Consider the following 25261-nt stretch of genomic DNA (forward strand, 5'->3'; position numbering starts at 1 on the left):
CACTTATCGCGGAGGGTCCTGGTCCCCATTAACCGCGAAAAACGAGGGATCACTGTACATACCAACCGAGCACCCAGAAACTTCAAGGTTTGTCCTTATGTGTCCTGTGGATAGAGCGATAAAACTTAAAGGGACAGACAAGACCTTTATCGAGTGCATCCCAGCAGAAAGATTCTTGCTTAATAAATTGAAAGAAAGAAAAAACTGAATTTTTTTATGTGTAGCAGTGAGGAAAATGTAAATAAAAGACGCCCAACATGCATTAGTGGATTTTAAGGTGGCCGAAATGTGTCATTGCATGTAATTGACTTTCCTATACATATATATATATATATATATATATATATATATATATATATATATATATATATATATATATATATATATATATATATATATATATATATATATACAGTATATACAGGGGTGCACATTTTTTTTTGCTCAGGTTCTCAGAGGAGGACCTGGAGATGTGACTTGGTCCTCATTGAGCTTGAGAGCCGACCCGCCTGAAGCGATAAAATTATGACAAGCTTTACTTAGAGCCAATTAACTTTAATTAATTATATTAACAATTAATGCTTGATTAACATCAACTGGCACAACAAAATTGCCATTACTTTAAAGTGAAATGTAAACAAATAAACATACAGTGGGGAGAACAAGTATTTGATGCACTGCCAATGGGAACACCCATTGGCAGTGTATCAAATACTTGTTCTCCCCACTGTAAAAGCACCAATTCAAAATAAAGGGCATTATGCGGCTCCCACATTAACTCCAAGCTTTTGTAAAAGTGGGAAGTCCTCCTCATAAGACCTCATTGAACGTGCATGTTTAGCTTTGTAAAATGCGAGCAAAAACACGTTTGTCAGTGCATGGCACTGTTTTCATTACCTTTATTCCGCCACTTGTCCATAGGGCGAATGGGGTCCTGTCTGACATTGATAGTTTGCTTAATTGCCACATGCTCTCTGTTTTTTTCGTGCTTTTCAAAGTTTGGATGGCTGAAATTCTTTGACCCTACGTAAAATGCGCTGCTCTTATCAGCGACATTGGGATTCTCACGGCACATTTTGTACCGCATTTCCGTGTGAGCATCATTTACTTCTAGCCATGGTACCTCCTGCAGCCACTTTTCAGCAAAAGTCCTTTTTTTCCGGTAGCTCCGGTGACATCTCTGTGGTCTTTCTGTCTTTTGACGGGGGTGGGGGAGCACGGAAATAATTACTCAGTGGGGCCTGCCTCTTCGACATTTTGAGAAGTTATTTTCTCGTGTCCGCCGCAAATACAGTGGTCAGCCATCGGTACGGAAAAGTGTATGGAAGCCGTTGAGGGCCAGCGCGTTTGTCTACGTCCAGTACGCATGCACGCATGCGGACCACTTATGTGCACCCCTGTATATATATATATAGACAAAAAGATATATACAGTGGGGAGAACAAGTATTTGATACACTGCCAATGGGTTTTCCCATTGGCAGTATATATATATATATATATATATATATATATATATATATATATATATATATATATATATATATTTGATTGAAGCAACTTTTTGGGGGATTGAATGATTTAGACACAAATGTCCTAATCATAATTTGGCCCAAACACAAAAAGGATTGCTTCAATCAACTTTTTCTATGAAAAATTAAGTGTTCAAATGTACATTTTTCAATCTCAAATATTTTTTGGCATTCAAAAACTTTTTTCTATGATTGAATTTTTTCTTTTTTTGATTGAATTGATTTCTCTTTTTGAAAATGTATATTTTTTTGAAGCAACTTATTTTTGGATTGAGTAATGAAGAGAAAAATGTCCTCGCCAAAACGTGGCCCAAACAAAAATCAACATTACTTCAATCAAAAAGTTGTTTTAATTAAAAAAAAAAAAAAACCTTGACTTCAACCAAAGAATAAATAAATAAAAATAAAAATTAATCAAAGAAAAATAGGTTTTACATGCATTTTTAGTTTTTTTTTTAATTTTTTAATTTTTTAATTTTTAAAAAATTTTTTTTGAGTTTCAATTTTATTTTTGCATTCAAATACATTTTTTTGATTGTAGCGGCTTTTTCTTGGTTGAAAATATATATTTTGATTGAAGCAACTTTTTTTTTTTTTAATTTAAGCAACTTTTTTTGATTGAATAATAAAGACACAAATCTACCTCCGTATGGCTCCGCCCAGGGGATACAATTTTTGACTGGTGTAACTACATTGGCACGACCCCGGCAGGCATACCAAATTCAATGGATGACGATCTTGGCGAAAATTATTGCCTAAGTAGCCTGATTTAGAATTCCCCTCAAGAATGATGAGAAACAAAAAACACTCATTGTCAACTTATTATTATAAATATTGTTGTGAATTTTATTGTTGACACTGCGTTTTGGGGTCATCAACATGTTGTGTCCCCCCTGCCCCAAAAGTCCGCCTATGCCAACCTGGGGGAAGACCTTTTATCATCCATGTCAATGCGGTTTTGTCCAGTCAAATGACAGTATCCCAGATGGCCCGCTGATAGTAATACTCATTATCACATGCACATGTGTCTATCAGTGAATACGTGCGTAGGTATAACTAATGTCACAAAATGTGTGCACCCGTACGCGGCGTCATTTTTTTGTGATTAAACATTATTTTCTCCATTATCAGATGTCTGAGAAATTCCTAATTTGCATACTTAAATACTTTTAACTAGGGATGTCCCGATCCAGGTTTTTGCACTTTCGATCCGATACCGATATTGTTTTGCACTTCCGATCCAATACAGATACTGGCCGATACCGATACCGGCCTATCTGAGCATGTGTTAAAGTTTAAAGTTATTTAGCCTCCTTACTTAGTTGTCAGACTCATGTTGAAAAGGGTTTTAGTACTCTTGATAACAACTAGCCAGCTGAATTAGGTGAGTTTGAATAACACACAACGGTTGGTAACAAGAAACTGACCTGTTTATTCAGTGACAAACACAAAACATTATGAATAACAAACAGAAATGGCATAGTCAGTCAGTAAAACGTGCAAATAATATTGTAAACTGTCTTAAAAAAGCAAAACACACAAACAACCTCTGGAAAATCCCACAAACCCCCCAAGCTATTGGATGCTTTTAATGTTTCGTGCATTAGTTACAATAATTATATAAAAAGCCTCTCAGGTTTAAATAAACGACTATTTCAGTATCAAGTTAACATTTTACAACAGTAAATAAAATACTCAAGTCCCCATTCTGTAGCAGCAGCAGCTTTAAACTACATTCAATTCATATAATTTTGCGAATCAACTGTTAAAGTTGTTAAAATTGCTCCCGTTATTCCATAATTTCCCTTCTGTCTACTTTCGACATGTGAAAGTTTTAAAACTGTTTTGAAGATAGATTCAAGTCAAGATTTTGCCAATTTAGGAGTATTATAGATAAAAAGTTAATTAGGTTCGCTTGGAAGATTCACAACAGCCTACTAGGGAAGTCTCCTGCTTTAAGATGGCGGCTGTTTACTAACGCATCCAGTTTTCCATACTTCAATGTCGCCGTCGAGTCTGTCATTTTGCATCTAGTTCTATATACTGTACATATGATATCTATTATCTACAGTAAAACGATGTTGACGTAGTTTGTAGCGGCTGTCAGCAGCAGTCAGGTATTGTTGTGTTTTTTATCCAGCGGCATGAGTTGAGCTAAAGCCGTGGGTCAAGCATTGGCATTACCCGGGTCTATGACAAGCATAATGTTTACTCTCGGGACGCAATGCGGTCCGTTTCTCATTGCGTCCCGAAGACTGCGCTGTGTATTAGTTCTGCTTTACTTGACATATTTCAGTAATCGGAATTTGGATGTTTGTGAATCGCTTCTCGAATCTTCCACGGCCGACTCGCTCAAGGATGTAATGACGGCTGGGCATGTTGTACCGTAGTTCTAAGTGTTGGTGCGTCTTTACTCACGAGAGATAATGGCTCCTCATCCAGAATGAATTCTTCGGCAATGACTGTTATTCCCTGGGCTTTGGGACTGTTGAGTGCCAGTCCGTCACGCATAGCAATAGTTTCTGCCAGTGTTAGTTGCGTAGGACATTTCTTTTTGTCTTCGGTTTCCTTAACATACTCCTCATATTGTTTGTGGTGGTATTTCGCTAAATGCTTGATTAGGTTGGTTGTATTAAAACTTCTTACTGTCAGGAATACGCGGGCAAGCAGGTGGTGTGGACCCAATTGCAGGGAAACAAAAGCAGCAAAGCAGGTGGCGGAACTCAAAAAACGTTTTAATAACAACTAACCAAAAGCACAAAGTACAACCAAAGGACTCGGGATCAAAAAGGCAATGTTCAAACCAAGACTTACTTAAACAGAGGGACTGGTACACGAGGGCGTGGACAGGACTTGAAATTTGACTTTGGCATAGACATTGACATTGACAATGACGCAACAAGGACTGAAAAGAAACTGGGAGCTTATATACACACGCAGACAAAGGGTAACGAGACAATGAGGAACAGATGGGTGACACAGGTGGACGCAGATTGGAGGATACAGAAGGAGTGGTACATCAGGTGAAATCAATGGCAATTACAAGGACACACTAGGAGGGAATCAACACAAAACCTAACACTTACAGCTTTACCACCACGCTTGACTTTATTGTGGCATATGTTGCACTCTGCCTCTTCGTCTTTGTCGTCCTTTAAGGTGAAATTATCCCACACAGCTGACATTTTTACCGATAAAGTCTCTCGGTAAATTGGGAGACGGTAATGTAGTGTGTTGAAGGTGTGCCGTAAAATGCGGACTGGATTTTAGGGAAACCGAAGCAAAAACTGGAATGGATTATGTGAATTGGTGCGCTGGAAAACCCAGACCGGACTTGCAAAAAAAAACTGGATCGGAAGTCTGGATCGGAATTTTTCCGTGTCGGCCGATCCGATACCAATGTGCATTTTTTTGCAAATATCGGCGTCCGATCCGATCCAAATATCGGATCGGGACATCTCTACTTTGAACAACTGTTCTTCACATGAATGTTATTTCTACAAGGTCTTGTCTGTCCCTGGAAGTGAACTTCCAGTTCTTAATTAAAAAAAAAAAATTCACTTGAAAAATTGACATGAAAAATTAGTTTCATGATGTCAACAGTTTGTCACTTGACATCATTTTCTATGGGAACATTATCCAAAATGTCTAGCGGTCATAAAATTCCTCCTATTTTACTGCCAGCTAATGACAGCAATAGACGTTGAATCCATTTGAAATGTTCAAATGGATTAGATGTCTGTTTCTGCCAATGGCGGATAATAATTTAAAATCTTCTCTTTTATAAGGAACCACTTGACTCACTGATATAGAAGGTGCCCGGTGCCTGTTGGCCTTCAAACTGAAGAATGAGGAGGTTGCCAGTCTGACTGTCGTGACGAAGCCACAGAGCCACGCCTAAGATCACTCCTCCGGCCAGCTGCAATTAAAAAAGGGATATTGTCAGTATGATGTCACTGTTATTCTCTGGACTTTGGTGAAATCATTCAACAGTTTCTGACAATGTATGTGAAGGTGCAGCTCCAATGGGAGGCTATGAACTGTCCACTGGCCTTTGAGGGAAGTGATGAGAGGACATCCTGACATGACTATGACCTAAAGCACAGTCCATGGCCTTCAAAAACGAATTCCAGAACTACTCCTTCTAACTTCTATCTCCTCTCTTGGACTACAATGAAGGAATGCAGACCACAGGTTGAGATGAATCACATAGTCACAAATGCTCCAGTTATACATAAATCGTAATATTGAACTTTTTTTTTTTTTTTTTTTTTTTGGGTTATTCGCTTGTTTATAAAAAGTCATCTGAATATTTAGTAATGACTGCATTGCATTGTTCTCCAAGAGACAGGAAGCCAAATCCTCAACAAGAAAAATGGCAGTTTTTCACAATGACAAGCCAACAGAGGAAACACTCGAGTGCCGTGTCCAGGATACGCTGTTCATCTAAAAAAAGATAAGTAGCGAAAGAAAAACAGTGGAAATTCACATGCCATCAATTCCGGGTGTTTGAGGTGCACGGATAAAAAGCGAACATGTTTTCAGGAAATATAATGTGAGGGTGGCAAGTTACACACATACTGTATATAACTTTGGGTAAAACAAGTAGCTGATGTGTTGCCTGAGTGTTTCCTGAGCTTGTGAAAGGTTCAAAGGCACAGAAGCCTCCCCTCCCCCAAAATCTCTTAATAGTTCTGTTCAGTCTCTTTTAAGTGTTTATCCATGGAAGGGGGTGTCTGTGAGAAATCATCAATCAACTGGGATTTTTTACATCTTTCCCTACAGCACATTACTCTGTTTCTGATGGGGTCACATGGTTATTGTGAGATGTACAGAAGGAGGAATAAATATTTAGATTGAAGCCCACCCAGCCTGAAATCCCCCCACCACCACTGCTGCTTGACCATGCGGAAAATAACTTTCGGGTTAGAGCGACATTCACTGCTCTTTGCCTCCTCAATTGATGCTGCCCTTTAACACTAACAGCTCACACAATTGGGAAAGCAGCGTGGGAAACTCAATGCATCTCATCCATAACCCATATCCTTTTACTTAAGAGTATAATTTTGTGCATTTCAGTCCAACAAAATACAAAAATTAAGGTTTTAAACAAAAACATTCAAATTATGAATCGATAAATAAAACAACTTACCCAGAAAATGAAATTAAAGAAGAATAACATATATTTAATGCATTGCGTGCATCCTGTCACCGCCATGTTGCCAGCTTTTTATGTGTTTCTCCCCTGTAGCCCAGTTCAGATCTGAGGCCAGTTAAAAGTCCAGAATCCCACACACTCTCCCAGTTGAGGTATAAGAGCTTCAATGCTGCAAACTCCTCCTTTATAATGAAGAGTGGAAACTGAGACATGGAACTGCCCACCAGGAGGGGGAAGGCGAAGGGAATAACATCCCCATCTGCACTAGTGGATGGGAAGCCCTACTTTGTTTCCAAATCGAACAAGCATTACAAAAAAAATAAACATGTCTGACTTGGGCTCTCAAAAAAGTTGGAGGAAACATCACAATCATGTGAAAAAATTAGGACACCCCATTAAATATTCAGTTTTTCATTTAAAAAAAAGTTCACATATCAACGTCTGATCTTGTTTTTCTTTATCTCTGGAAAAGCAAGTGATTTAATTGCAGGTAAAAACAAAACAAAATATTGTTTTACTCATTAAACCAAATACAGTGGGGCAAATAAGTATTTAGTCAACCACTAATTGTGCAAGTTCTCCCACTTGAAAATATTAGAGAGGCCTGTAATTGTCAACATGGGTAAACCTCAACCGTGAGAGACAGAATGTGGAAAAAAACAAAAAACAAAATCACATTGTTTGATTTTTTAAGAATTTATTTGCAAATCATGGTGGGAAATAAGTATTTGGTCAATATCAAAAGTTCATCTCAATACTTTATTATGTACTTTTTGTTGGCAATAACGGAGGCCAAACGTTTTCTGTAACGCTTCACAAGCTTTTCACACACTGTTGCTGGTATTTTGGCCCATTCCTCCATGCGGATCTCCTCTAGAGCAGTGATGTTTTGGGGCTGTTGTTGGGCAACACGGACTTTCAACTCCCTCCACAGATTTTCTATGGGGTTGAGATCTGGAGACTGGCTAGGCCACTCCAGGACCTTGAAATGCTTCTTATGAAGCCACATCTTATCTTCAATGCGCTTGCTGATGGAAGGAGATTTTCGCTCAAAATCTCTCGATACATGGCCCCATTCATTCTTTCCTTTACACAGATCAGTCGTCCTGGTCCCTTTGGAGAAAAACAGCCCCAAAGCATGATGTTTCCACCCCACTGCTTCATAGTGGGTATGGTGTTCTTCGGATGCAATTCAGTATTCTTTCTCTTCCAAACACGAGAACCTGTGTCTCTACCAAAAAGTTCTATTTTGGTTTCATCTACCCTAACACATTCTCCCAGTCTCCCGTCTTTCCTGTTCATTTTGCTTTTGCTGCTCGTTTTGTGAAATATCATCAGTGCTGTCATTCTCAGTAATGTTCCTCTCGGGTTAAAATTGAAAGGGTTGAACGGATGACATGTTTATGTCGCTAGGGTCATACGTCACCGCCCTGCGATGTCAACAACAATGGCGACCTACTAGTTAAACTAATTTTAAAAATGGTATAATAACGAAAACATCAAGAGGGGTTTCAATATCAAGCTATTTTAACTCATAATAACGTTTATCTTTTAGGAACTACAACTCTTTCTATCTGTGGATCCTATAATGGGTCATCACTGCTTATTTCAACAAGACAGTGCTAAACTAATTCTATGTGCTACAATAGAAATGATGTCATTGTAAATCTCACTTTGGAAATGTTTGCAGTTATGCAACCACATTATCTAAGTTATTTATTTTAACTTCCGTTCTTTTTTATGCCATTGACGGCAAGAGATGTCCAATCCATTTTGAGCATTTTCAATTGAGCTGTAGCTATAGCCTATATTAATTCTGGAAAACATCTTGGAATTATTTTTCATCTTTTCAAATGTTTTATATCCCAAAACCTGGCTTTAAATATTCACTGTAGACAAACACTCATTTAGGGACTGTTTTTTTTTTTTTTTTTTTTTAAAGTCTTCCGTCTTCACTAAAACTATATATATGTACATGTGCGGACTGTTTGCATGTATTTTAAATTTGGGAGGGAGCCAGAGTACCTGTACATACCTGTCAACCCGAGACCGTTGGCAATCTTATAAATAGTGACGTATGCCCTTACAAATTGATGACTAATCTAACAACTTTTATAAAGCATGCAATATGAAACAAAAATAAAACTCAATTTTCAAAATAGTATGAATTTGTTGGTAATATTTTCACATATAACCTGGTGCAATCAAAGAACAATCAATATCTTCAGCTACATCATGATTACTAAAATTTAACAGGGACTTTTGTTATCATTGTATGTAGCACTTTTGGCAATTTCTATCATGTCTTTTGATGGCTGCACTTCAGCTCGCAATTCAGTTTGACTTGAAGGTAGTTCGTGAGTTTGTCCAATTATGAATTAAAAAGGTCAATTGATAAAATTAACTTACCGATGCAATTTTTGAGTCAGGGAACATTTCTTTGGCTAATTATTAGAAGTGATCAAGAATAGTTGCAGGCAAATTGTGTTCGGCAACAAATTGGCAGAATAAAATCTCCGCTTTCATCACTTCTCGTTCTGCAGACTGCATCTTTATGACCAGTGTTGTTAATCTAACTTTAAAAAAGTAATTAATTACAGCTACAAATTAGTTCTCACAAAAAGTAATTGAGTTAGTTACTCAGTTACCTGAATGTAAGAGTAATTAGTTACTTGGCAAAGTAACTGGTGTTACCTTTCATGTTTTTTTCTTCTTCATTTTTTTTCAAAAAAAAAAAAAAAACTATGCTATGTTTGGAAGTAACTTAATGTTGTGAATCAACCGTTAAAATTGTTAAAATTGCTCCCGTTTTTGCATTCGTTCTAGAGCAGGGCGGTAAACCGAAAATTTACCGTCACCGAAATTCTTAACGATGACCGACGTAATTTTGACCATGTCGGTAAATTCGGTAAATTAATAAAACAAGAAAATAGTCTTTTCATCCCGCTTTGATTCTGTGTTGTTCGTCTATGTTCATTCCCCTTTAAGAAAGCAGTGAATGTGCTTACGTAGGGAGTCACGTGATCATCAGGAAGCCAATCAAACAAAAGCCCGGTAAGCTAACGCTAGCAGCTAACGCTACAAGCAAAACGTGATGGAGTGTGGCTTAAGGGAGGTTCACCAAACTTTCAACCGACATTTAGTAGACTCTTGGTGGCATCCAGACGGGCTTTCACCCGCTGTCCTCCTTTGTTCTCACGATTTCCGGAGATGGTGCTTTCAGTGCTTTCTACTGGTAGCCAGGCAAACGCTAGCTAGCGGCTAACGCTACAAATGAACGTTATGGAGTCGGATAGAGGCTCTAACCTTGTCGAAACGGCTGAACTTAATGAGTGGATTGGGCACGGACTGCATCTAGCAATTACTATGTGGCGTTATTTTGTATCTGTCTGTGTGTGTGATTCCTCTGATAGCTTTTGTGATGGTAAAGAATTCTGCATAAAGTACAATCCAACGGCGAAACTTATAATGACCGAGAAATGGCCCCAGCTATTTTTATTGTGCGTGCATTTATGAAAAAATGCACTGGGGGGGGAAAAAAACCTTAAACCATAAAGTAAACACTTGTATTTAATAATTATATCACAGCAGCCATTAACAATAAGTTGTTTTTTTGAAGTGTACTGTTCAAGCTGCAAGTCATTTGTGTTACAACTACATGTTTGCACAGGCATATTGATTTTGACAATGTACATTGTTCAAGTCATACACGCTGTTATAAATGTTCATACTTGAATTCTTATTGCTTACAATACATTTTTATTAGGGCTGTCAAACGATTAAAAATTTTAATCGAGTTAATTACAGCTTAAAAATTAATTAATCGTAATTAATCGCAATTCAAACCATCTATATAATATGCCATATTTTTCTCTAAATTATTGTTGGAATGGAAAGATAAGACGCAAGATGGATACATATTTTCAACATGCGGTACATAAGGACTGTATTTGTTTATTATAACAATAAATCAGTTCTAAATCAGTTATAGAAATTTTATATTAAAACCCCTCTTAATGTTTTCGTTTTAATAAAATTTGTTAAATTTTCAATCAAAAAATAAACTAGTAGCCCGCCATTGTTGATGGCAATAATTACTTACACTATAAAATCAGTCGCACCCAAACGCCAGCAGAGGGCAGCAAAACTCCGCAAAACACAACAGGTGGGCCTTTCACTCTAGTGACATTTAAATATGTCTGAGCTGGGCAAGTGCGTTAATTGCGTCAAATATTTTAACGTGATTAATTAAAAATTTTAATTAACGCCAGTTATTTTATATAATAAAATAAAATATATATGTATAATTTTGACAGCCCTAATTTTTATAAATTTAATGTTTAGACTGCATGTACAATTGTTAAATACAGTATATCAAATTGAATGCTGGTAAATAAATCAACAAGAAATAGTTAATCTGTATTTCATGCATTGATTCAGATTTTCAAATTATATAACAGTCCGCTTGGGGGAATTTATCGTCATTTATCGTTATCGAGATAAATCTGCTCAATTTATCGTGATACATGTTTAAGGCCATATCGCCCAGCCCTAATTCGTTCCCTTCTGTCTACATTTGACATGTGAAAGTTTTAAAACAGTTTCATCATTTAAATATAAATCGGCAAAATCTTGACTTGAATCTAGGAGTATTTTAGATAAGAAGTTATTTAGGTTCGCTTGGAAGGTTCACTACAACAGAGCCTTTCTGAAAAGTCTACTGGTTTAAGATGGCGGTTGTTTACTAACGCCGCCGAGTCTGACATTTTGCATCTAGTTCTAAATGCATATGATATCTAGTGTAAAATGAAGTGGGCGTAGATTGTATGCTGTCGGCTACAGTCAGGAAATATTGGACCCACCGAGCCTAGCATCAGCATCACAACACTCTTCCCTCCTTCCCACTCCCGCTCTTCTTTCTCCGTGTCTCTGACTTTTCTCGCGTCATTCAACCAACGTAGTACCGCATAGTAAGGCACATTGTCTCGCTGTCGAAATGGTGACAAAATCCGAACGGAGAAAAAAAAAGTAATGCACGGAAAACGTACAGATTTTGAACGTATGGAGTACACATTTAAAAATCAGTGCTCACTTATACAAATTATGCCGAAACCGTGCAACTTGGCAGGTATGAGAGTAGCAGTGCAACGTGTACACGACACATAGGAAAAGTGAAAGCAAACATTCCAACCCAGTGTCACAGAACTCTGAGGAAGATTTTCTGAGCTGCTGCCTGTGTGTCAAAAACAGTCATTATTACATTAGTGCAGGCAGAATTTTCATGATCATTAGATTCTGTGTAAGTACACAATGGAGTGTCCAGAGAGGGTGTGCATCTGTTGGGGAGTGTAATGTGTACTTAAGAGATCAGCAAATATCATAAAGGGGAGCCTGCAACTCCTCCTCTTTGCAATGAACAACAGCTCCCTCTGCTGGCGGATTCAACAAAGATAAAAGACCCCGTTCTTATGAGCGGATACGCACCAGTGGCGCCTCCAGAAATTTTTCATAGGGGTGGCCAGATAGTGCCACTTAAAATCTTGGGGTGGCACACCAAAACTAAAAGCCATAATTTCAGGTTTTTATTATGTTGTTGCAGTAAAAAGGCCAGAAGAAAATGATCAGAAAGACTTAAGGACACGTCTAGTGATATACTTTGGTGTATTGTGTTATATTTAATGTAGTGCTGCAACAATTACTCGAGTTAATCGATTGATTGATCGATTCAGATTAAATGCTGCTGCTTCAAGTATTCGTGAGTAAAGTGTTTGCATTTAGTTTTTTTGATTTGGGTGTATACTAGGGTTGTTCCAATCATGTTTTTTGCTCCCGATCCGATCCCGATCGTTTTAGTTTGAGTATCTGCCGATCCCGATATTTCCCGATCCGATTGCTTTTTTTTTTTTTTGCTCCCGATTCAATTCCAATCATTCCCGATAATTTTTCCCGATCAGATACATTGTGGCAATGCATTAAGAAAAAAATGAATAAAACTCGGACGAATATATACATTCAACATACAGTACATAAGTACTGTATTTGTTTATTATGACAATAAATCCTCAAGATGGCATTTACATTATTAACATTCTTTCTGTGAGAGGGATCCACGGATAGAAAGACTTGTAATTCCTAAAGGATAAATGTGACTTTGTATACTGTGACTAAATATTGCCATCTACTGTATTTGTTGAGCTTTCAGCAAATGATACTGTAGCCATTTAACTTCTGCCCAAATGCATGATGGGAAGTGCAACAATGACTGTGCGTCGTGGTACCAATTGATATATCTTCTCTGCGTTGGGAAATAACATAGGGTGTTAAGAAAAAGATCAACCACTCCCTTCCTTCCCCACATTGCTTCCCACGATTATTCTAATCGTTGGGAGAGGGATTGTAAGGCTTTAGCCATTTAAAAAAAGGCTCCAAAAGCTGCCAAACTTCACTCTACTCATTTTACGCTGCCTTTTAGCTCTATATACTGTATGGGTAAAACGGCGCCATTATAGATTGAACGTGACAATGCGTGAGTGGGTCGTGCAGCGCATGCGTTAGTTGCGTTAAATATTGTAACGTGATAAATGTAAAAAATATAAATTCTCGCAGTTAACGCGATAAATTTGATAACCCTACCTTAAGCTTAAACTAAAGACTCTGGAAGAGTGTAACACATTATGTCTGTAACGTTAAACACAATTAGAAAAGGATTTAATTAAAAAAAAAAAAAATTTAAAAAGGCATGTCCGAAATTTTTTTGCCGATTCCGATACTTTGAAAATGACGTGATCGGACCCGAACCCGATCGATCGGACATCTCTAGTGTATACATTACCCTCCAGTGGCAACAGTGAATATGACATAACGCATTTCACATGGCTGAATCCAGCGGCTCCATGTTAAGACCAACATAAGCTAAGTTTTTATTTGAGCTAAAAAAAATTTTTTATCCATTCGTAATTTAGTTAATAGGTATATTTAGCCATTTTTGTGGGAATATGTGTTTGAACCATTTGTTAAGAGCACTGTAAAAAAAAAAAGTTAGCCTTTTATAGCATTGAAGCTAGCAGACTTTTGCTATGTAAGTTAGCCTGTTGTTGTTTTGTTGTACTCAGATCCTCGTTTATTTATTTTTTCCTACCGTTTAAGACTCAGCTCAGTTATTTTAATTTTTTATGTTCCTTATCCGATTACTCGATTATTCGAACTAACTAGTTCATCGATTAATCGACTACTAAAATAATCGATAACTGCAGCCCTAATTTAATGTTACTAATGATTTCATGTGCATAGTCCATAACATTTTAAGTTCCACAAGAATTCTGTTTTATTGTGTTATGTATATATTAAGCATAAAGTGAACATTTAACAAAAGCGGGGTGTTCAGTGGGTTGGCCAACAAATTTATAGGGGGGCCATGGCCACCCCTGGCCAACCTCTGGTGGCGCCACTGAAACGCACAGACAAAAACTGACTCATTTTTACACTTAAAGTCTCTACTAGCTGTTTCAAACAAACCAGTACTACCTGGTCTCAACATACTGAAATTAGCGTGATTGAAATGTCACCGCACCATCCTTTAATAATTTCCAACAGGACCGGATCTAGGTTTACCCACCAGAGTGGGCACTAAGAAATCTTGAGGGGGCACCCCCAATGCAGGCTTTTTTTTGTACCCTCTGGATTTCTCTGGGCTTGTGTCCCGTTGAGGCTGCATTAATTTTTGGGGGGTTTATTTGTTTTGTTTTGTTTCGTTTTTTTTGTTTGTTTGTTTTTCATTCATCTATCTACTTATTCTCGCAGTCGGCGTGATGTCACAATGACGTCATCTCGCATATCAACGTGTCGCCATTTTGAGATGGGGGCACGCACAGGTAAACATCCGTAGACAAAGTTGTCTGAAATTCATATTTCAGCTGTGTTTTGCGTCTTTTTTTTCATAAAAACGTCTTAAACATGACTTATTATTATCACGAGTCACTGCCGACCAGAGGTTGCGCTAGACATTTTCGTTGTCTGTCATTTTGACTGACAGGGTCATAAAAATCCGGTCATAGTCTATTTTTACCCGTCACTTAAATTTTTAAAATGATAATGATGACATATTCAATAGTATTTAGTTTTCATTCATTTTTAATTAATATTGTAACGCTTGCTTGGCGGCGAAAAATTAGACATGGAAGTCGTGGTATTTTTCTCCCTTTTTACTCTGCTTACCGCCAACAACTCCGCCCCCAAAGAAAAAGAGGCAACGATATAGACCCCAATCACCAACGTCACACAATGATCTTAATTGTGGTTGTCAGCCCAAAATCTTTTAAATATATATTAAATGCATCTTACCAGATATAAAAAGACTACTACATAGTCTGTGGTGATCGTTTGGTGCCCAGACTTCTTGTCGAATTACAGCAGTCCATCTCGCTCTCATCTTCGGGTCTCTCAGAATACGGTAGAACTTCAAGTCTCTCCGTCTATCTTCTCTGTTACAGCAACCAACCGCCACACACGCCTTCACCATTTTGATTATTAATATTAACGAGTAGAAAAACACGCCGTAATAGGAGGCATATACGTAGCGGTAATGTGTAAACATGACGAGCTGACACACAATATGGCGGCTCCGGTCGGGGGGGGTGGAGTTGTGACGTCATGTGATTGGGGTCTATACACAGGCGGCAATCTAGTCCACCAATTGGATGACGCGCTGGCACACCGGGTGCACCAATAAGAACCTCGCGTTGATGTGTCAATAACGGTGCCGCCGCCAGACCCCGGTGACGCTCAATATTCTGACAGAAGAGCCAACGACGTCATGCATTAAGAGAGACAATAGCTAATTAATATGCTAACTCGCCACCCTGTGGTCTGGGGTGTGAATTGCAACCTGTCAAAATGACGGACGGACTTCAGTTTTTTCCGTCACCGTTTTAAAAAACCGGTTAACGACCGAAAATATCCGGTTAATGCGACCCCTGCTGCCGACAGGCGCGAGGAGGCGACACAACTTAAAATTAGCGTGTATTGGCCTGCAAATCTGCCCATACAAAGTCGCAGCTGATAGCTGGATGAACAATCCAAAGGAATTGCCTGCAGTGGAGTTCGGAAACATCTACAATTACCTCATAAAGTCACCCAGTAAGCTGACATTTATTAATTACATGGAATATGTCCTGTGTGGAACTAAGAAAACTGGTAGTATATAAGGAAAGAGTGATTATTTCTGCCATAACCGGTAATTCGCCTCCAAGCGTTATGTAGCCGTGAACATTTCACGGCAAAATAACTAATTCCCACCAGGCGTACAATATAACGATTGACCAATGAAAGCAGTTCACGGCAAAAGAAAACTAACGCTTTGTGAGTTGTCAGTTATGGTAATAATAACCACTGCCTAGTCTATTTAATCCTAGCAGCTAATTGGGGCAAAAAAAATCGATTCAATTTACTCATCATAATAAAATGTCTGCTGCAAACGTAAATGTGCCTGGATTTAGGTTCCCACTGGCGAGAATGGTCCACGGAACCGTGTTCTTTTACTGTTCCTCAATTGATTGCTTTCAGCCATTTGCTTGTCCTTTTCTTCTCACGAGGAAGAATGAAGAACTTCAAATGCAGCTCTGAACTCTTCCTTGTGTTACAACCCGCAACACGGCAACTTTTAGTCATTCCGACGGAAAAAAGACCACAAATAATACAAAAGTTCAACGCTTTTCTACTACAATGCACAACAGAGCAACTGCTTGTGACTCGTGTTTTGCCCCCATTTCAATATGAAGACGCTTTGTTGTGGCTGGTGACGTCATTAATGCCGGATGTCCGACTGCGAGAATGTGTCTGGAGGAGCGAGAGGAAGCGCGCGGACAACAAACGAGGTTGGAAAAACAGCTTGTTTTGGTGATTGCTTGTTTGGCGTGGTTGCGGCCAACAGTAACCGTTAATCCTGCAATAAAAAAGTAGGTGAGACCAACTCTCTGTGCGTTCTCTATATCCAGTGCGGCGCTACAATAGATATTCCCTAGCCTGGCTCTGCCAGACTATTCTCCCTGTATTTTTCAAACAGAGAGAAATAGTCTGGGACCCATCCCATTGACGGCCTTTACGAGCAGATACAAAATCAATCGACAAATCAGATTCGTTTATTTGCGTGACGTGTTCTTCACGAGCAACGTCACTCTTGCGCGTCGAAAGTCGTCCCTTCAGCAACACAGACGGTGAACGGCAGATCCGAGAATATGCTCCAATCCACGGTAAAATCAGTTTTAAATGACCAAAAACACATCGACACGGGTCACTGACAACAATCTGTCTCGCGCTAGCCATGTCGAATAAACTCCGCTCTCTTCATATGTTTACTTCCGCGCGCAAGTCCGTCATCCTGAAGTCGCCATTTTACTAACGTCACGTCTGCCCGTCGCTGATTGGTCCACTCCGCTGTCTGTATGCTGTGGCTTGCTCCGCCCTGGAAATTGTTTCCGTGGGAAGGGTGGCCAGACTCAATAGCTGGAACAGCGTTGAGTCTGGTGTACCAGGCTAGATATTCCCGACATTTTGATTGGGTGGGCATGACTCACGTCTGGGTGGGCCGTGCCCACCCCGGCCCCCCCATACATCAGGCCCCGATTTCCAATCACTGTTGTTTCCTCCAAACTAAGAAACGGATCTCGTGCTTGCATGCATGTATCCAGCACCTTATGCCTCCTGGGTGAATGGTGATAAGGGGGAAATTGGGCTTTTCTTGCACCGTGATAGGATAGCACAATTAGGGATGCATCACATGGTCATACTTATATGAGAGGGGAGGCAGTGGGCATGCTTTGTGCCACATCCTTGACTTTGATTGTTTCTTTTCCATCGCTCGCCTTCTCGATCTTGGATACCAGCGATACTGGCTGTTTGTTTGCAGCAAGATGCACGAGTAAAGGAGGAGAGGAAGAAGAGTCGCTGGTGCCGAGACAAAGAGCTGTGCGCGTCGGTGTGATGTGAAGGAGGCGCGTCTGGAGGAGGGATCCAATACTAGGAGAACCAGCAGCAGCAAGATAAGCGCTGTCCGCTCAGCACCAACACCAGCACCGCGGTCACCTTGCCGCCAAAGTCCAGGAGGACATGGTATAGTTGAACGCAAGCTCGGCTCTATTGTTTGTTTGTTCTCGCTGGATTTGGCGGAGATGTGACGCCCATTGTGCGATGCCATTGGCCGCGTTCATTTTGGATTTCGCCTCCAGCCCGACAGGCACGTCAGCAGCGTCCAGCTCAACGAAGCGCGTTGAGCACTCGTGATTTTTGGCTTCTTGCCGGGCGAGGAGACGACAGGTGGCTCGGCGCGTCGCTCACCTTGGCCACCATGACGAGGGGAACTTCGGAGAGCGATGTTTAAGGGGCGCGATGGGCCTGAGCGACGACAAGGATCGCATCGTGATCAACGTGGGAGGGATCAGGCACCAGACGTACCGCAGCACCCTTCGCACCCTACCCGGTACCCGCCTGTCGTGGCTGGCCGAGCCAGACGCTCCCAACCACTTTGACTATGACGCCAAGATCGAGGAGTTCTTTTTCGACCGCCACCCGGGCGTCTTCGCGCACATCCTCAACTACTATAGGACAGGTAAGCTGCACTGCCCCGCCGATGTGTGCGGACCGCTCTACGAGGAAGAGTTGGCCTTCTGGGGCATCGACGAGACGGACGTGGAGCCCTGCTGCTGGATGACCTATCGCCAGCACCGGGAGGCGGAGGAGGCCCTTGATAGTTTCGGCGGGGGGGGACTCTTGGACCTTGGCAACGACGATGGCGAGCCCGAGCAGGAGCACGGCGAGGACGACGTGGACGAGATGACGCGGAGGCTGGCGCACGGAGACTCTCCTGACGCCCGGAGCGGCACTTTGTGGAGCCGCTGGCAGAAGCGCGTTTGGGCACTTTTCGAAGACCCGTACTCCTCCAAATATGCAAGGGTGAGCAGCCTTTTGTCATACTGTCACATCGCTGCATCAGTGTTTATAGGGATCGATCTGCTAAGGCGCTTGATGACCTTGAAATTGATCTACCAATACGTGGGAAGGCTGTACAAACCATTAAGCCAAAATCTAACTGACAATCAGTAACACTTTTTCAAGCATAACGCGAAAAATAAAGTTATACACTTTACTTCAAATTCTAATCGTGCCTTTAAATTGTTATGCATAAAAGATAACAAAATCAATTTCTTGAAAGAACTTCAAAACCGCAATGCAGACACATATATTCATATCAAACACTTGTTGCTAGGCAGGGTTCATAGGGCTCTACCCTCGAGGCTGATTGACTGACAAGCAACAAGGGGCCGATGGTGCTCTGCCCCTGGACAGAGAGGAAGGAATTTAAGCGGACACACACCGAGACAGTGATCCCATAAGCGGATTTTAAGGGGGGGCCAGGGGGGGCAGCCACCCCCTCCTGGTGGCCGACAAGTGTCATTGCATGTAATTGACTTTCGTATAGACCTCACTCACATGACGTCACAACCACGCCTCCGCGCCATATTGTTCGTCAGCTTGTCGTGTTTACGCAATACCGCTACGTAAATTCCTCCTATTATGGCGTGTTTTCCTGCTCATTAACATTAATAATGAAAATGGTGAAGGCGTGTGTGGCGGCTGGTTGCAGTAACAGAGAAGATAGACGGAGAGACTTGAAGTTTTACCGTATTCCGAGAGACCCGGAGAGGAGAGCGAGATGGACTGCTGCAGTTCGACGAGAAAACTGGGCACCAAACGATCACCACAGATTATCTAGTAGTCATTTTATATCTGGTAAGATGCATTTAATATATATTTAGAGGGTTTTGGGCTGACAACCACAATTAAGATCATTGCGAGGCTAATCGCCGACAACATACAGTTTCAAATTCAAGATGCTTATTTCTTCCACCATCATTATTTTTTGAATAATATTTAGCTGGTAACAAGTGAAAGAAGCTGGCCTCGTCTACGGATCATCAGTTAAACAGGGATGTCCAAACTTTTTGCAAAGGGGGCCAGATTTGGTGTGGTAAAAATGTGGGGGGCTACCTTGGCTGATTTACGTAGAACAACATATTTAAACAAATTTTAGCAAAACCTTCTGTGTGTCACATTTGCGTTATTATTATTTTTTTTAATTCATAATTTCAACAATCTCGCCTTTGTGGCGTTCTCTTTCGACACTCGGGCTCTTGCGAAATACTGCTGCTGTGAAATTAAACTAGCTTCAAGTTGCTTTCATTTCTCGCTGCATATCTTCCCTGTAATGTTGTCGTACATGTCAGCATGTCTTGTTTGGTAATATCGCGTCACATCGAACTCTTTGAAAACAGCGACTGTCTCTTTGCAAATGAGGCAGACACAGTTGTTGCGTATTTTATTGAAGAAATAGTCCAATATCCACCTATCCTTGAAGCATCGGCCATCGCAGTCAACTTTTTTTTTTTATTGATTGTCGCCATTTTAGAAAATTGGAAGTAAAGGGTCACACGGGGTAATGTTGCTTACAGTAGAGTGTTGCTCTTAAAGTTTTTTCAAAGTTTCGTGAGAATAGGCTGAGTTTCTGTGGACAAGATAGTTGTAGATATCAGGGTAGCAGATGTCAGGCAGAGACGGCAAAGACAGCGGGTCGAAAAATATCGATTTAGGCATCACATATGTATCTGGTGAATGGATCGACCGAAGCTTTTCCATATAACGCCTTTTATGCAACACATCCAATGAGTTTACAGCGTCTGAAAGCACCGGGGCTTCCATGAATTGCACTATAAATTGCACGATAAATTGAGACCATTGAAAATACGGACACACAATGATGGACAATATGGCGGCACAATACAGCAACACGTCATTGTGTGACGTTGGTGAGTGGGGTCTATACGGCGGAAAACACAGACAAGACTGAATAAGCAGTTTCTGCTCTTGCACTCCTCTTTAAAAGAAACTGTTGCATTTTAAGATAAAACAACTGTTGTACTTGATAGAACAATATGTCTATATGCTGCCATAGCAGATCCATGGCACATGAAGCCCCCAAACTATTTTTAATTTGTCCGTTTTACCCTGAAAACCCCCGTTTACAGACGTCGTGCAACCACTTTTGTTTCAACACAGTCATAAAACGAAGGTAATTAATTATATTTATTATGTCTGTCGTTTTTAGCTTAGAATCATTCATTGATGTCCCATATTTCGGTTAAAGAAAAACACTTTAAAAATGTATTCACTCACATATTTGAAACTTTAAAACATATTATGTCACAATGAAAAAAAAGGCGTCTGTAAAAAAGTCATGGATATCTACTTCATAACTATCGCTTAATTGTATTTTTTTTTTTTTTACTGTCGCATTTTCCCCAATATGTTAGATGATAAATAATTGATCCAAACAAAAAAAAGTTAGAAAAAAAACCTTTTAAAAGGGTAATTATATGAAAAAGAAAATCTCGACCACTCCTTGATGTCTGCGATTTCTGCATCGCGACCCTTGTTATATTACCATGTTTCACCCATAAAATGCCCCAAAAATCCAGCTGTGGCCATTCACAGCTGTGTCTTGACACTCAGTGATACATGCTACATGGAGTTTTTGGATCAAAAAAAATTAAGTACACGATAATATCTCGTTAAATTCATGGCGTCTGTAATTCTGTTCTCGCGTGCTCTCACCTCCAGATCGGGTTTTGTTATATATGGCAGAAAACACTCAGGTGACTTGAAGTTCCGCTCTGAGACCTCCAATTTGGCCAAATTTCAAAATTGTCCGATATGCATGTGTGATACATCATTGGAAAGCTTAAAATCTCAATTGTCTGGGGGGAGAAAAATTTTGAACAGGAGGGCATTTAAAAAAAAATATATATATATATATATTTTAAACTGCAAAACCCTACCTGGAGGTGAGAGCACGCGAGAGCAGAATTAAAGACGCCATGACTTTAACGATATATTATCGCGTACTTACCTTGTTTTGATCCAAAAACTCCATGTAGCATGTATCACTGAGTGTCAAGACACAGCTGTGAATGGCCACAGCTGGATTTTGGGGGGATTTTATGGGTGAAACATGGTAATCTAACAAGGGTCGCGATGCAGAAATCACAGACATCAAGGAGTGGTCGAGATTTTCTTTTTCACATATTTATCCTTTTAAACATTTTTTTCCCCTCAATTTTTTTGTTTGGGTTGATTATTTATCATCTAACATATCGGAGAAAATGCGACAGTAACAAAAAATACAATTAAGCGATAGTTATGAGTAAAGATGCACCGATACCGATACTAGTATCGGCAGGGGGCGCCGATCCGGCCCGAAATGGTGGTATCGGTATCGGCGAGTACCAACAAAGACGGCGCCGATACCATTTACCGGTCCATTATTATAACATTTGACCGCAGCCTTTTTTTCCCCCTCCTGGCGCTCACTACACTCTGTCTCCGTGTTGTGTGATGACACGTGAACACCAAGCAGCTATCGCTATTGGCCTGCTCCAGACCAATGAGAACGGGCCAATTGCAACTCCTGACCAATGACAAGGCCGCTTGGCGGCGCCGACATGGCGGCGGTCGGGAAATATTTCAAAATAGAAATCCCATCAATTAAAATCAATGGCTGCATGCAAGATTTGCGGCCTGAAAGTTTCAAGATGTGGAGTTAAATCGGCCAGTTTCAATACCTCGAACATGATAAAACATTTGAAGACGAAGCGTGAACGAACACAACGAGTTTGAGCCTGCAAGAGCAGGACTGCTATCCAGAGGAAGGGCGCTGGACCGGTGCAACAATCTCTGGTCAGTTCACTACGTCAACTTTACTTTGTCTTTTACTTAAAGAAATGCTGCAGTAATTTGGGAACTGTTTCCAAAGTAGGGTTGCCACCTTTCAGAAATAGAAATAAGGGACCCCCCCCCTCCCGAAAAAAGGAGGCTAATAGAGAGACGGGATGCTGTGGTCAATTATTATTACTTATAATTGTTAGCATCCGCAAATGCGGAAACAAGGTTGGACCTCGAAGCGGACAACAAGCAGGGGTTAAGTACAAGGGTTTAATGATTGCAAACAAAAAAATAACACGCGATCGCGGGATAGTAGAAATAACAAATGGAGTCCGTGACAGCAGGTCGACGGAGCTCAATACTACAAACTCGAAGTTTAACTAAGACGATAGGCAGCGAGCCAGAAAGTTAAAATAAAAACACTCAAATACCTGCACAGGATAGAGCTTACAAACGAGTGCAGCACACTAACAGAAAAAAAACAATGCAGGGGCGTAACAAGCAAATGTAGCGAGACTATAGTGCGAGATGTCAAATGGCAATCAGCAAAGCAAATATCTCGGCAGCCTTCTCTGAGCTCACCCGTGCTTAAATGCTGCGTTGATGAGCCTGCATTGGATTCAGGTGCGACGTCAGGAACGCCCCCACTAACAGCCCAGCAACAAAACACAATCTAACCAGCAGCAGAATGTGACAATAATTTCATGAAAGTTGCACTGTTTGGCCTTTGAGAGGTTTAAACAAGTTGACTCAGTTCATTCAGAGTTTATTATTATGAACTTATTTTTACTTTCTTACTGTTGGGCTAGTATTATACTTTGTACAAATCCTTTTCCTATTTTGCAAAGGTAAGCAACAGCCTGACAAAGCCTTGATAGCAATGATTTCACATCCAATTATGTAGCTCTTTGGGGGAGAAAAAAAAAAGGATATATATATGTATATGTGTATATATATATATATATATATATATATATATATATATATATATATATATATATACAGTGCCTTGCAAAAGTATTCGGCCCCCTTGAATCTTGCAACCTTTCGCCACATTTCAGGCTTCAAACATAAAGATATGAAATTTAATTTTTTTGTCAAGAATCAACAACAAGTGGGACAGAATCGTGAAGTGGAACAACATTTATTGGATAATTTAAACTTTTTTTAACAAATAAAAAACTGAAAATTGGGGCGTGCAATATTATTCAGCCCCTTTACTTTCAGTGCAGCAAACTCACTCCAGAAGTTCAGTGAGGATCTCTGAATGATCCAATGTTGTCCTAAATGACCGATGATGATAAATAGAATCCACCTGTGTGTAATCAAGTCTCCGTATAAATGCACCTGCTCTGTGATAGTCTCAGGGTTCTGTTTAAAGTGCAGAGAGCATTATGAAAACCAAGGAACACACCAGGCAGGTCCGAGATACTGTTGTGGAGAAGTTTAAAGCCGGATTTGGATACAAAAAGATTTCCCAAGCTTTAAACATCTCAAGGAGCACTGTGCAAGCCATCATATTGAAATGGAAGGAGCATCAGACCACTGCAAATCTACCAAGACCCGGCCGTCCTTCCAAACTTTCTTCTCAAACAAGGAGAAAACTGATCAGAGATGCAGCCAAGAGGCCCATGATCACACTGGATGAACTGCAGAGATCTACAGCTGAGGTGGGAGAGTCTGTCCATAGGACAACAATCAGTCGTACACTGCACAAATCTGGCCTTTATGGAAGAGTGGCAAGAAGAAAGCCATTTCTCAAAGATATCCATAAAAAGTCTCGTTTAAAGTTTGCCACAAGCCACCTGGGAGACACACCAAACATGTGGAAGAAGGTGCTCTGGTCAGATGAAACCAAAATTGAACTTTTTGGCCACAATGCAAAACGATATGTTTGGCGTAAAAGCAACACAGCTCATCACCCTGAACACACCATCCCCACTGTCAAACATGGTGGTGGCAGCATCATGGTTTGGGCCTGCTTTTCTTCAGCAGGGACAGGGAAGATGGTTAAAATTGACGGGAAGATGGATGCAGCCAAATACAGGAACATTCTGGAACAAAACCTGTTGGTATCTGCACAAGACCTGAGACTGGGACGGAGATTTATCTTCCAAAAGGACAATGATCCAAAACATAAAGCCAAATCTACAATGGAATGGTTCAAAAATAAACGTATCCAGGTGTTAGAATGGCCAAGTCAAAGTCCAGACCTGAATCCAATCGAGAATCTGTGGAAAGAGCTGAAGACTGCTGTTCACAAACACTCTCCATCCAACCTCACTGAGCTCGAGCTGTTTTGCAAGGAAGAATGGGCAAGAATGTCAGTCTCTCGATGTGCAAAACTGATAGAAACATACCCCAAGCGACTTGCAGCTGTAATTGGAGCAAAAGGTGGCTCTACAAAGTATTAACGCAAGGGGGCCGAATAATATTGCACGCCCCACTTTTCAGTTTTTTATTTGTTAAAAAAGTTTAAATTATCCAATAAATTTTGTTCCACTTCACGATTGTGTCCCACTTGTTGTTGATTCTTGACAAAAAAATTAAAATTTTATATCTTTATGTTTGAAGCCTGAAATGTGGCGAAAGGTTGCAAGGTTCAAGGGGGCCGAATACTTTTGCAAGGCACTGTATATATATATTTTAATTAAATCGTTTTCTAATTGTATTTCACGTTACAGACAAAATGTCTTACACTCATCCAGAGTCTTTAGTTTTGGCTTAAAGTAGGACTGTCAAATTTATTGCGTTAACGGCGGTAATTAATTCTTTTTTAAATTAAACACATTAAAACATTTAAT

General features: G+C 40.2%; 2 protein-coding genes across 3 annotated transcripts in view; one reads left to right on the forward strand and one right to left on the reverse strand.

Annotated features, from left to right (window-relative positions):
- The window catches only part of LOC130916626 (CD81 antigen-like), a 31807-nt gene extending 24952 nt beyond the window's left edge, over positions 1–6855 (reverse strand). The window contains exons 1-2 of the mRNA XM_057837483.1: positions 6684–6855; positions 5336–5450 (exon numbers count right to left, since the gene is read on the reverse strand). Coding sequence (XP_057693466.1) covers positions 5336–5450; positions 6684–6749 — 181 coding nt within the window. The 5' untranslated portion in view covers positions 6750–6855. The remainder of the gene's footprint in view (positions 1–5335; positions 5451–6683) is intronic.
- A 10481-nt stretch (positions 6856–17336) lies between these two features.
- kcnc1b (potassium voltage-gated channel, Shaw-related subfamily, member 1b) overlaps positions 17337–25261 on the forward strand; it is a 48286-nt gene continuing 40361 nt past the window's right edge. The window contains exons 1-2 of one of the 2 annotated variants that reach the window (XM_057835830.1): positions 17337–17795; positions 17912–18635. In XM_057835830.1, the coding sequence (XP_057691813.1) occupies positions 18072–18635 (564 nt within the window). In that variant the 5' untranslated portion in view covers positions 17337–17795; positions 17912–18071. Of the gene's footprint in view, positions 18636–25261 lie in introns of both variants that reach the window. The other variant, XM_057835831.1, reaches the window with a different exon arrangement.

Source organism: Corythoichthys intestinalis, chromosome 5, assembly GCF_030265065.1.
Source record: "Corythoichthys intestinalis isolate RoL2023-P3 chromosome 5, ASM3026506v1, whole genome shotgun sequence".
In the NCBI taxonomy this organism is placed as follows: domain Eukaryota; kingdom Metazoa; phylum Chordata; class Actinopteri; order Syngnathiformes; family Syngnathidae; genus Corythoichthys; species Corythoichthys intestinalis.